The following is a 14,430-nucleotide window of genomic DNA, read 5'->3' as shown; positions in this document are numbered from 1 at the left end:
TACAAACTATTGATCAACCCTTCAACGAACCGGTCGCAAAATTCAGAGTCAGGATGACCTTGAATAAAGAGGACCATGGCTCAATTTTTGGAGACACTAACACAGAAACTGTTGTCTCTGGCGCATCAGACAAAAACCGTGTGCAGTCCCGTGGAACCGATCCCTTACACCCTCCCAAGACCCCTTCCATATTAAACAGCGACAACTCGAAATCCATCTCCAGCCATCAGTCCAACACTTCATCCAAAAGAGCGGATGCAGAAGCGGATCTCGCCGCCACACAGGAAGCGGCCATGGCATTACAGGAGATCCAAGAGGCAGAGATAAAACTACAGCAACTTAAAGCGCAAAAAGACATCAGAATGGCAGCAGCACGGGTTCGAGTTTACCAACATTTCGAAGGTGCTTCCGATCACGGCAACAACCCACCCTCTGCTCCTACTAACACCACATTACGTCCTCACCCTAATTCAAACCCAAAGCCAACAATATCCCAAACGCCCATTAATACAGCAGTCACTTTAGATACAAACAGTTTCACGCAATCACTCCTGAGCTCACTAAGCATAAATCGTCTCCCCACTCCAGAGCCAACAACATTTTCCGGTGAGCCATTACAGTTTGTGGACTGGAGAATGGCCTTTATGGCATTAATAGATCGAAAGCCAATACCCGCTAGCGAGAAAATGTTTTATCTAAAACACTATTTAGCCGGGGAAGCCCTCAGGGCTGTGGAAGGCTTCTTTTATAGAAATTCGGAGGATGCGTACCAGGGAGCCTGGAGGGTTTTACAAGAAAGATACGGAAACTCGTTCATTTTGCAAAAGGCCTTCCGTGACAAATTAATGCAGTGGCCCAACATTGATTCGAAGGATCCTTTTGCCCTCAGAGACTTTTCAGACTTTTTGCAAAGTTGTGTCGAAGCAATGCCACACATTAAAGGCCTATCTATCCTAAATGACTGTGAGGAGAACCATAGAATACTCCACAAACTACCAGAGTGGATCGTGCGTGGGTGGAGCAGGGTAGTGGCGAAGGAACTGGACAACTCTGGGGATTACCCAAACTTCCCATGCTTTGCAAAATACATACAGACAGAAGCCAACATAGTTTGCAACCCTATTGCCTCTCCTTTTCTACTACACCACAGGTCTACAGACGATAAAACATCAAGAACAGCCAGGACATTCCACACCAGTAATCAGAACAATGACTCCAAACCTTCATTCACCTGCCCCATCTGCACCCAGAAAGCACACGGTATCGCTACCTGCCCCATATTCGCAAATAAACCGATCGAAGACAAGAAGGCGTATATATTTGAAAATCATCTCTGCTTCGGGTGCCTAAGGACAGGACACGCTAGTAAACAATGCCAGAGGAGACATACCTGTAGAGTATGTAACCGACAACATCCTACCTGCCTGCATGTCAACCGAGAGAATAGACAGAGAGAAACATCAAATGAGTCCACTTCCTCAGATGACAATACCGATCAGGAAATTCATACTGCCATGGTGCACACAATATTCCAACGAGCTTCTGCCACCCCCAGCATTGTACCTGCCTTCCTGTCCTCTTCAGAAGAACCCCAGAGAGGACGCATCTCAGAGCTGAAAGAGGAGGTGAAGGATGTGAAGACCTCTCTCTCCAAGGCCCATGCCGAGAATAAGAAGATACAAAAGAAACTCGCTGACCTTGACCGAGAGAAGATCAACCAGGAGATCGACCTGACGTTCAAGCTGAACACCCTCCAGCAGCGTCTGGAACAGGAGGAGGCAGAACACCGGGCCACCAAAGTCAAGTTAGCCGATAAGCAGATGCATCAGTCCATTGTGGAAGCTGAGGTGGAGCGCAGCCTTCAGGAGGAGCACAACTCCAAGCTACAGGTGAAAAGCGATCTGTTGCAGCTACAGAAAGACCACACCACGCTGAACGGTGACTACAAGCAGTCCCGGAAAGAGCTGGATAAGCTAAAGGTAAACAAGTTCATGCTCTCTGAGGAAGTGACGAACCTGAACTTACTGCTGGAGCAGGAGATTCAGAGGCGAAGTCTAAGTCAGAACGACCTGAAGACGCAGATTCAGGAGGTGTCAGTTCTGCGTTCTTCTGAGAAACAACTGAAAGAAACACTGGACCACCTGCTGGACATGACGCAGACCCTGGAGAAACAGAACCAGGATCTACACAGTGAGAGACTGGAGGCCAAGGGCGCCGCCCCAGATGCGGTAGAAGTTTTCAAGGGAGACCCATGTGGAGATCCTGGATCTAAAAAACCCACTCAAAGCAAAATATTTCCCCTAAACCTTCTATCATCTAAAGGCAAATTAAAGAATTTATCCTGCGAAACCTCATGGACCTTGTGAAACTATTGAATCATGTTATGTTGAAAGCAGTGATTTCCCCTAACTAGGTAACATGATTGGGGGGAGTGTAAGTGTCGGGGACACTTGCTGTTTTTAACTTCAATTATGTTTTGTTGAAGTTGATTTGTTTATTTACATTGCGTTGGGATATATTTATTTTGACACTTCTTGTACGTTTGGTTTACCTTTTATTTTGAAGTGCCCTGTTACCGCACCTAAAACCGCTCGCTTCACGCACCGCTCATTCATTCACACAGTCAGACAGTGACAGGAGAGAAAGAGACTACGGCGTGTGCGTATACGTAGCACTAGCAACACTACGGTATGTTTGTTTGGAAACGCTTCTCACACTTTAATGCGGTAAATGTTGAACCTAGACATTTGTACCTTCAGTAGACTGAGCAGTTTGTACTTTCCACAGTGCCCGCCTGCCGTACTAAGTGTTGACATACAATGATGGGTGACGGTGTATGAAGGTTCCAGGTGGCGTTCAAACAGCTTGTTAGCCCCTCGATAGCCGGAGCAAGGTATAGGATTGTTTGTTTTGGGTTTTCATTTATTATTTACGTTGGGCTTTATTGGTTTTGTTTGGGTCTATGATGTTTTGTTTTGGTTCACTTTGCTTTATTCCTGTCTGGGTCTCTATGTTGATGCCTGTTACTACGGATTGAATCACTGAATTATAACTGACTATAAAGTATTTTATTGTTGGATTGTACTAACGTGATTATGCAAATGCACTGCTTTTATTGTTGAATGAAAACTATGAAATGTTAAAGTATTTATTCTCTATTTTTCCAGTTTTCACGGTGTAAAATCCAGACTTCTAAAGGAAATAAAAACACCCGTTGAGACCAATCCTCTTCCATTCTTTCATATCGAGGGCAGCTACAGTGAAAACTTGACCTGAAGTGACTCAACGTCGACACCTTCATCTCAACTACAGCCACCCTGTGCTTCAAGTCACCGGCCCATTTCACAAGTTTGTCACATACACAATCACACTACATATTAAGAGGTACCTTTGACCTACACGTATCACTGCTGGACTGAAAGCTCTAAAAAGGACAAAGAAAATTTAAAAAGTTATAAAAACAAGAAAAAAACAACAAAAAAAAGATGGGAAAACTAAATGTGTTTCTAAGATAATGAGTTAAAGGTTCTTCTATACTGGTCCCAAGGTATTTAATCTCAAACTGAGAATCACTGCGTGCATCAATTAAATATTAAAGGGGACATTTTGCATTGTGCTGAAATTGTTTGATATCACTCTTTTTGGGGTTCAAAGTTTATGTTTACAGAGTTTCCTCATGACATGGTTTATGGTGCATATACTCTGAATGTCAATACCCTCTGAAGTGTCAAGTGATCAAACTTAATCCATAAAATGTCAACCTCTGAGACTGCTAACATGCAGCAGCCTATGAATCCAGAAATGCCAACAGGTGACACACCGGACGTTAATGAACCTGGAGAGGAAAGTGCACCACTGGCAAAATCAAGCACTCGACAAAAGACATTTACAGAAAAGGGTCAAATAATGCATGATGAAAATATAAGGAAACACGAACAGGCATTTACCAAAGCATATAAAACCTGGGCGCAATCTGCCAAAAACATTCGAACAGAGTTGAAAACATTCTGTTCAGGGGAGGATCTCTGGGATATAAAAAAGACTATTCAAACCCAACACACTGCAATTTATGAATGCTACAAATCAATTCAACGCAACAGCACCCCCACTCCTGATATTGTGACGAAAATGGACGTCTGCGGTACTATTACCTCAGACATATCTGAAATTGCTGAGAAATATTTACAAACTATTGATCAACCCTTCAACGAACCGGTCGCAAAATTCAGAGTCAGGATGACCTTGAATAAAGAGGACCATGGCTCAATTTTTGGAGACACTAACACAGAAACTGTTGTCTCTGGCGCATCAGACAAAAACCGTGTGCAGTCCCGTGGAACCGATCCCTTACACCCTCCCAAGACCCCTTCCATATTAAACAGCGACAACTCGAAATCCATCTCCAGCCATCAGTCCAACACTTCATCCAAAAGAGCGGATGCAGAAGCGGATCTCGCCGCCACACAGGAAGCGGCCATGGCATTACAGGAGATCCAAGAGGCAGAGATAAAACTACAGCAACTTAAAGCGCAAAAAGACATCAGAATGGCAGCAGCACGGGTTCGAGTTTACCAACATTTCGAAGGTGCTTCCGATCACGGCAACAACCCACCCTCTGCTCCTACTAACACCACATTACGTCCTCACCCTAATTCAAACCCAAAGCCAACAATATCCCAAACGCCCATTAATACAGCAGTCACTTTAGATACAAACAGTTTCACGCAATCACTCCTGAGCTCACTAAGCATAAATCGTCTCCCCACTCCAGAGCCAACAACATTTTCCGGTGAGCCATTACAGTTTGTGGACTGGAGAATGGCCTTTATGGCATTAATAGATCGAAAGCCAATACCCGCTAGCGAGAAAATGTTTTATCTAAAACACTATTTAGCCGGGGAAGCCCTCAGGGCTGTGGAAGGCTTCTTTTATAGAAATTCGGAGGATGCGTACCAGGGAGCCTGGAGGGTTTTACAAGAAAGATACGGAAACTCGTTCATTTTGCAAAAGGCCTTCCGTGACAAATTAATGCAGTGGCCCAACATTGATTCGAAGGATCCTTTTGCCCTCAGAGACTTTTCAGACTTTTTGCAAAGTTGTGTCGAAGCAATGCCACACATTAAAGGCCTATCTATCCTAAATGACTGTGAGGAGAACCATAGAATACTCCACAAACTACCAGAGTGGATCGTGCGTGGGTGGAGCAGGGTAGTGGCGAAGGAACTGGACAACTCTGGGGATTACCCAAACTTCCCATGCTTTGCAAAATACATACAGACAGAAGCCAACATAGTTTGCAACCCTATTGCCTCTCCTTTTCTACTACACCACAGGTCTACAGACGATAAAACATCAAGAACAGCCAGGACATTCCACACCAGTAATCAGAACAATGACTCCAAACCTTCATTCACCTGCCCCATCTGCACCCAGAAAGCACACGGTATCGCTACCTGCCCCATATTCGCAAATAAACCGATCGAAGACAAGAAGGCGTATATATTTGAAAATCATCTCTGCTTCGGGTGCCTAAGGACAGGACACGCTAGTAAACAATGCCAGAGGAGACATACCTGTAGAGTATGTAACCGACAACATCCTACCTGCCTGCATGTCAACCGAGAGAATAGACAGAGAGAAACATCAAATGAGTCCACTTCCTCAGATGACAATACCGATCAGGAAATTCATACTGCCATGGTGCACACAATATTCCAACGAGCTTCTGCCACCCCCAGCATTGTACCTGCCTTCCTGTCCTCTTCAGAAGAACCCCAGAGAGGACGCATCTCAGAGCTGAAAGAGGAGGTGAAGGATGTGAAGACCTCTCTCTCCAAGGCCCATGCCGAGAATAAGAAGATACAAAAGAAACTCGCTGACCTTGACCGAGAGAAGATCAACCAGGAGATCGACCTGACGTTCAAGCTGAACACCCTCCAGCAGCGTCTGGAACAGGAGGAGGCAGAACACCGGGCCACCAAAGTCAAGTTAGCCGATAAGCAGATGCATCAGTCCATTGTGGAAGCTGAGGTGGAGCGCAGCCTTCAGGAGGAGCACAACTCCAAGCTACAGGTGAAAAGCGATCTGTTGCAGCTACAGAAAGACCACACCACGCTGAACGGTGACTACAAGCAGTCCCGGAAAGAGCTGGATAAGCTAAAGGTAAACAAGTTCATGCTCTCTGAGGAAGTGACGAACCTGAACTTACTGCTGGAGCAGGAGATTCAGAGGCGAAGTCTAAGTCAGAACGACCTGAAGACGCAGATTCAGGAGGTGTCAGTTCTGCGTTCTTCTGAGAAACAACTGAAAGAAACACTGGACCACCTGCTGGACATGACGCAGACCCTGGAGAAACAGAACCAGGATCTACACAGTGAGAGACTGGAGGCCAAGGGCGCCGCCCCAGATGCGGTAGAAGTTTTCAAGGGAGACCCATGTGGAGATCCTGGATCTAAAAAACCCACTCAAAGCAAAATATTTCCCCTAAACCTTCTATCATCTAAAGGCAAATTAAAGAATTTATCCTGCGAAACCTCATGGACCTTGTGAAACTATTGAATCATGTTATGTTGAAAGCAGTGATTTCCCCTAACTAGGTAACATGATTGGGGGGAGTGTAAGTGTCGGGGACACTTGCTGTTTTTAACTTCAATTATGTTTTGTTGAAGTTGATTTGTTTATTTACATTGCGTTGGGATATATTTATTTTGACACTTCTTGTACGTTTGGTTTACCTTTTATTTTGAAGTGCCCTGTTACCGCACCTAAAACCGCTCGCTTCACGCACCGCTCATTCATTCACACAGTCAGACAGTGACAGGAGAGAAAGAGACTACGGCGTGTGCGTATACGTAGCACTAGCAACACTACGGTATGTTTGTTTGGAAACGCTTCTCACACTTTAATGCGGTAAATGTTGAACCTAGACATTTGTACCTTCAGTAGACTGAGCAGTTTGTACTTTCCACAGTGCCCGCCTGCCGTACTAAGTGTTGACATACAATGATGGGTGACGGTGTATGAAGGTTCCAGGTGGCGTTCAAACAGCTTGTTAGCCCCTCGATAGCCGGAGCAAGGTATAGGATTGTTTGTTTTGGGTTTTCATTTATTATTTACGTTGGGCTTTATTGGTTTTGTTTGGGTCTATGATGTTTTGTTTTGGTTCACTTTGCTTTATTCCTGTCTGGGTCTCTATGTTGATGCCTGTTACTACGGATTGAATCACTGAATTATAACTGACTATAAAGTATTTTATTGTTGGATTGTACTAACGTGATTATGCAAATGCACTGCTTTTATTGTTGAATGAAAACTATGAAATGTTAAAGTATTTATTCTCTATTTTTCCAGTTTTCACGGTGTAAAATCCAGACTTCTAAAGGAAATAAAAACACCCGTTGAGACCAATCCTCTTCCATTCTTTCATATCGAGGGCAGCTACATATATATATATATATATATATATATATATATATATATATATATATTTAAATTGAATTAATTAATAATTTACATTTGGGGGATATCTTTCACAATAATGAATAAAACATGTTCTAGACATTCTAATGATCACAAAAAAACATATATTACAGTTTTTTTACTTACTTTTATCAGGGTTAAAGTTCAAAGGTCATAGGTTAAAAAAAATCATTATGCAAATATCATGACCAATGGCATTGCAATGAACATCAATGATGACGTTTAGGTGAAAAAAAATATATATATATATTTTTAATAATAATGTTGTATTATTGCAACGCTGGGTGTTATATCATGCTCATTGCCCATCTATCCTCTACTGTGTTACATAGCTGAAGACTAGTGACTGCGTGAGGAGTGAATCTGAAACGGACTCCAAAGATTATCGCATGGCATTGGCCCACTAAATGTAGAGGTGGATAACATATCATGTAGTGGCACGTAATGGTATCATTAGTGCTGATGTTAAACAGAGACCTTAGACATGCTTTAAGTTAGTTGCATTTAAGTGCCGTGCGCGTAGGCAGGTAGACCTGGAAATGGAGGCAAAAGCAGCTACATGCACAGTGCACAAGACACACACATAAACAAACAGGTATTTTCCGTAAATATTTTGCAGGTCTGAACTAGTTCTGCTCACCATCAGCTCTCTTTGGTCTTCCAGGTTCTTAAGGAATGAGGAGAATTCCTGCAAGGATTCATCTGAAAATTACAGAAATGCATGCTTTAATGGATTTGTGCACAGTCACACACACACACACACACAGTCACACACACACAGTCACACACACACAGTCACACACACACACCAAAGATTTCGGAAAATTGTATGTTCTCAGTTGGGTGGCAGATAAGGAACCCCAAACAAGCATTAAAGCCTGAGTTATACCCTGTCGCAGACTGAAATAGCAGATGTTCAAGCTCACAATGCGTCACACTCAGACATGCTGTGAGCTAGTAGATCGGCTAGTATTGGTGCACCGGCATGCGACTAAGTACAACTCACCCATAACAGTGTGTTGGGGCTGCCTTGGTGGCAATAACAGTAGCGACTGATGGCCACACTTACCAATACACCGTTCGTCATCCGTCTTCGCATCTCCGATGTACTCAAAGTGAAACTCTCCCAGGCACTGAGCAAATTTCCTCTGGGCCATCCCGAGTTCTGGAGGAAGAGAAAAATACACATTTTAATGTGTATTCATGGGGGGGGGGGGATGCCCTGGTGGCCACAATCACAAAACATTGTCTGTTCGTTCCGCACATCAAGCGTCTTGTGTTGTACTGTAGGTTATCGGTCCTATCCGAGCTCACTTTAAGGTCTTTGTTGTCGTCTGAATATAGCAGAAATATCTCAAGGACTCTCTTCAGGAGGCCGAGCAGAGAGAATGCCCACATCTAAATTGATGGTGTTGTACTAGGGGGAGATGGTCAGGTCACTTCAAACTGCGCTGAGGACCTGAAATGGGCCACACGCACCACCACTCATGCACCACACACACGTAAAAATGCCTCTATTGAATACATCAGCTGAAAAAGGCGAGCTGGGTTTATAATAGCAATTCACTACCATGTCTTTATGAAGGGCGGACAGGTTGATGGTTGGTGTGAAGTGCATAGGCTCAAGTACTAATCATAGACTATTTTCATGAGGGTAATCAAAAGCATTTCATTATATTTAGCACCTATAGTGTCTACCTGGCATCTATTTCTGCTCCTGTGTACTAAGCAAACATCCTGATGGTTATGCCACCAAAAGGATTCCGACATCCTGTATATTTACGATCCATTACACCCACTGTTGTAAGCTGGCTGATACTGTACTACATACATACAGTACATCCCACCATATGTTGTCATTGATTGGTCATTATACTTATGCCTACAAAATGCAATAGATAATAATTATACATTATGATAAACCCAGTCGGACCACATGCACATGCATAGTCAGACTAAGTTGCAGACGAGTTTTATTTGGAAAACCTTAATCTTGATAATGTTTATGCTCAAAATAAGATTCAGTCATTCATCTTGTTGAAGCTAGCTAACTTTATTGAGCCCCAAAGGGGAATCTCAGGTGATAGTTCCATTGCAATTTGCAACAACGATGAATTAAAGGGTCATTGAAAGCCAGAGCGCATAGTCAATGAAGTTATATTAATAAAATGAAATAAAAAAGCCGATCGGAAGATCGGATCGCAGCGTGTGTCACACTGCAGAATCAATAGGGCATAGGGAATGTAATAGGCCAAATGCCATAAGATTCCATCAAACCGAAATTCACAACATCAAGAAATCCTGAGAATTCAAGGCCTCATTTAGCTGGGCTGCTAAATGCAAATGCTTACTGCAGTTACTGCTTACAAGGGAAAGACCCAGTGTACAATAAGTAAACAAATATGCCCCCCCATCTATTTTGGAAGCAGTGGCGAGATTTCCCCAGGGCTGGGAATCTCTGCCCCCACGGCCATCCCCTGGGGAGGTGTGAGAGAATGTAGCGAGGAGTATTTTAAGACTGGAGCTATGAGTGGTATCCTGTGGAGCAACATCATTAGCTCTGGCAGCTGGTTTGGAGTTCTGTGGGGAAAGATCAACTGGTCTGTAACTGCTAAACAGAGCTCATACTGTAGCAGGGCTCGAAATAGCGACCATTTTGGTCGCAAATGCGCCTGAATTTTTATCTTTGCGACCTAAAAATATATTTGGGACTCGGGAGCACCAGTGCCACTACAAATAATTACTGTGGTGCGCCTGGCTACAACGATCGATTGTAGAAAAACGGTCGCTCGTCTGAGCCGCTTTCTGACATCCACTGCACTGCTCCTGTCTGCTAGCTGCACTAGCACTTGATTGCGAACGCAGTGAGCCACTTACTATGACAGCAAGGGCTGAATGTCTGTGTGTGTGTGTGTGTCTGTGTGTGTGTCTGTCTGTCCCGCTGTTACACCACCCGCCCGCCACCAGAGGGCGCAGCTGTAGCACACACACACACACACACACACACACAGGGTGCAGCTGTAGCACACACACACACACACACACACACACACAACCACACACACACAAGCTGCGTTCGCTTCCCGCGTTTGCGCGTCTTACTTGTGCTAACAAACCAACGTGTGAAGTCACTGGAGTGTGTAGTTAACTACTCTTTGACACAACGGTAAAAAATCGATTACATATTGGTGCTCCTTAGATTTTGGTGGGTGCTCCTAATTTTTTTCTGGTGCTCCTTCATTTTGAAATTGGTAGCACAAGCGCTACCAAGTAAAAAAGTTAATTTCGAGCCCTGTGTAGGCAGTGCAAGGCAGCCATTGCGGAAGTTCCCCTCCGTGCATTTTTATCTTGCACCTACAAGATCGATGCAAACCATCTGAAATGACGCTGCTGTCTTTTGGTATCTTTAACGCTCAATTCACACGTTTACGTTAGTCCACATACTGCTAAATGCAATACATTGAACATGTCTGAGGTTATAAGTGACAGACCAACTAAACTACATTACCTAGTTATTGGCTAACAAATAAGCTGTGGGAGACCAGCAATGTCTGTCTTTACTGTAGTGTACTCCATCCAAGCCTGTGAGTTCTCCAGCCTCGGCAGAGCAGCTTACTCTCGCTCACAACATGAACACACATTAATAAACTGCTTCACAATAGCGTGTCACATCAATGATGGTGTAACTAAGACACTAACACACATATCTATTTTGGAAAAAGGGAAGAGGGGGGCTATGATTGGTTGGACTAGCATCAAAGTTGAGGCCACATATTGTGTTGTCGAGCGCCCGATGCTGTGGAACCACAGTACCTTGTGCAGCGCACTACCCAGGCGGAAGTCGACTCACAGAATCGAAAGTCCATAAATCTCTGTATCTGTCCATCTGTCTGTGTCCATGTTTTACCCATATGATGCCATTGCATTGATGTTGATTGTTGTAAGTCATGCAACTACAGGAGGCTAGAGTCTGCAGTCAGTACACTGAGGTTATTGCATGGGTTGACAGCTTGATTTGATAGCTCCGATTTTTTACAAGCTAATAGAAGCAACAGTCACAAAACCATGGCTGCTGTGTGCACCGTGCGCACAATGGATTACAATGTTAATAGGCCCAAAGCTTAAACATGTGAATTGGGTTGGACAATGCCTGCCTGCACCAAGCACAAAAGACAGCTTCTGCCTCAGTGGCCTATATCAAAACCATTTAAACCCTGCATCACAGGCAGGTCTTGAACATTTTTCTAACTGCCTATGCCATAGAAGCATAGGTGGACCCCAGGCTAACATAGGAATGACTCGGTGTGTGACGTCAATATTAAAGCATGACTTGTCCTAGTCTATTTAGGAAGCAACGAGGTAACAATGTGGAGATTCACAAGCACCTGTAGTCAGTCCCTCTGGTCAGCTTGTGGAGGTCATTCAACTACAGGATGACAATGGCTGGACATTGAGACGGCTTACACGTTATTATTTACAATGTTTTGTTCTTTGAACTGGCCGACCTTTAAATAGCAGCAACAGGAAGGGTCCCTTTTTTCTTTCGGTGAGGTCATTGTTGTTGCTAGAGAAATCAGATGGACAGCTGGTGAGAGTAATGCATGGTGAACACACTGTGGGAATAGAGCTTTCTTACTAATGCCTATAGGATGCACTCTGACATCATCTCACTGTGACAGGATGCAAGTAATACAAGATGAACAGTGTTCATATATATATATATGGCTGGGCGATATGGACACAATCAATATTACAATATTTTTTACCAAATACATTGATATCAATATTGTTGATAATAGAACCGCTTTACTGTAATATGTAGCCTTTAAAAATAAGGAATATCACAATATTACTGAATCCGAAATCCCAGACGATATCCGAGTCTCATATCATAACATTGATAATATCGATATAATTTAACATAGTTATATCTATTCTATTGCCCAGCTGTATGTTCATATTTGTCAAAAATAAGGTATATTGTACATAGCTGCAATACAAGGGTGTAGCCTACAGCACATGGTAAATAAAAACAATTATGTTTGTGGTGTTAAATCCTTGTAAATATGAGGCAGACTTTCGCAGTTGGGACTAATAAAATAATAATGTGTGCTTTCCTTAACCTGCCTACACTGAATAAGGAGGCCAAGGGTTGCTAAAGGTTATAAGCTAGGACCATTGCTTCATGGCTGTAATGAAGACATGAAGTGTTACCAATTGACTACAAGTAAGACACGCAAACGCGGGAAGCGAACGCAGCTCGTAAATTGCAATAACAACAATTACTGTGTGTGTGTGTGTGTGTGTGTGTGCGTGCGTGTGCGACGTGCGTGCTACAGCTGCGCCCTCTGGTGGCGGGCGGGTGGTGTCACAGCGGGACAGACACACAGACAGACAGACACGATCTGCAGGGTCTCATAGTTAGTGCTCACTGCATTCGCAATCAGACATCTATCTGCATGCACTTAGCCAGGATCCATAGGGAATGTAATGGATGAGGCCCTGGGCAATTTCCGACGACAGCCAGACGGAACAAATGGGCACAAGCAATGGTTGAGGCGTGGCTACTGGCTCATAATTGCTGTGTTCTTAGCTTGTTAGGTTATGCAAGATAGCGCGCTGGCCTAACATTAGGTAATTAATCAAAACTGGGGACAGTCTACATTTGTCACGTCCTGTACACGCAAACAACAACAACTAAATAGGTCAATGTAAAAAAACATCGTCAAGAGCACCCTTACTTAGGCCTAAATCATGAATGCCGTGTACTGTGTGTGTGTGTCACAAATCCCATAGGCCTATATGACATAAGAATTTGCCAGCAGCTGATTTGCCTGTTTTCAGAATTTAGTTTTTTTGTTTTAATCATGCAGCTAATATTGACAGGCAGCTACTTCAAATCCTCTGCCAGAGCCAGCTGTGTAAAGATGAATCTTTTTGTTCAGGTGACCTTGATATTTGTGTATATTTAAAATGCCCCTTCTAGGCTGTAGTCAAAGGTGCATCTAACTTCCAAAACTCCAAGTGATGTAAACACAGTCTTGTGTAGTTCTGACTGAGTAGGAGTTAGTAAATTATGGGTTAGGGACAGTATTCTCAAAACAGAGCTGCAGTATGGTCAGGCATGAAACTTAGTGGGAAACATGTTATGTTAAACATAATCATTTACTTTGACATGTGAGGTATTTGGTCAAAGATATTGTGAATGATTTTGTCCACCGAGCCCTAAGCTATACATGCAAAGTACAGTATATACAAAGTTTGATTATGAAAACCTTACTATGTATGTAGGTAACCATTGTTGACTTACATCCCTAGTCATAATTTAGCACAACTCTACATAATCATAATAAGGGAGATGTCCCTGACCGCTGCCCCACCATCCTGAGATGTTCTGGTGATTAAAGGCGCAAAACATCAGTGAAGGATGGCTCCCAGCTGATGACCCTGCAGCTGGTATTTAGGTACTGGCTGAAGTGGGCCTGACGGAAGTGGCCCGAGAGGTTCCAACATCAACCTACGCTTTTCAACCATCAGGTATGCGGTCAGGTGCAAGCTTGGCTCGGCACAGTCGGCAGAGGCATCCATTCCATTTCAACGTTTGTGGGGCCGTTTTGCACAAAATGCAAAACAATCTGTAACGTAGCCCAAGAAAGAACCACTTTCCGCTTCATATATTTTGGCCAATTTTAACTACACCATGAACCGTAGGTCATACAATAAAACTGTTTTATATAGATAAAGAAATGTGCGGGCCCTGGGTAGACAACCAGTCCTGGCAGAGACCTACGCTCTGACACTTTCTAGTTTGCCCTGAGTTCCGTCATAAGTTAACACACTTTTTCTTTTACAGCTTGGTCAAGAAGAACTGCACTTGTGACGTAGTCCTCCTCCTAACAACACTGACAGAAACGGAGTGGAAAATTCAGTACCCCTCCTCCCAGCATGTAT

The 14,430-nt window shown here is 43.6% G+C and overlaps 1 protein-coding gene across 3 annotated transcripts in view; it reads right to left on the bottom strand.

Annotated features, from left to right (window-relative positions):
• Positions 1 to 14,430, bottom strand: part of arhgap10 (Rho GTPase activating protein 10) — an 89,152-nt gene that overhangs the window by 56,315 nt on the left and 18,407 nt on the right. For all 3 annotated transcript variants that reach the window (XR_014569308.1, XM_083766054.1, XM_083766053.1), the window contains exons 2-3: positions 8,549 to 8,644; positions 8,120 to 8,181 (exon numbers count right to left, since the gene is read on the bottom strand). Coding sequence is in view for 2 of the 3 variants with exons in the window: in XM_083766054.1 (XP_083622180.1) it covers positions 8,120 to 8,181; positions 8,549 to 8,644 (158 nt within the window). In the remaining variant the exon portion in view is untranslated. The remainder of the gene's footprint in view (positions 1 to 8,119; positions 8,182 to 8,548; positions 8,645 to 14,430) is intronic.

This window comes from Protomyctophum parallelum, assembly GCF_964188405.1.
Source record: "Protomyctophum parallelum genome assembly, chromosome: 5".
Lineage (NCBI taxonomy): Eukaryota > Metazoa > Chordata > Actinopteri > Myctophiformes > Myctophidae > Protomyctophum > Protomyctophum parallelum.
The sequence above is the reverse complement of the archived record's forward strand: the minus strand, read 5'-3'. Positions and strand labels throughout refer to the sequence as shown.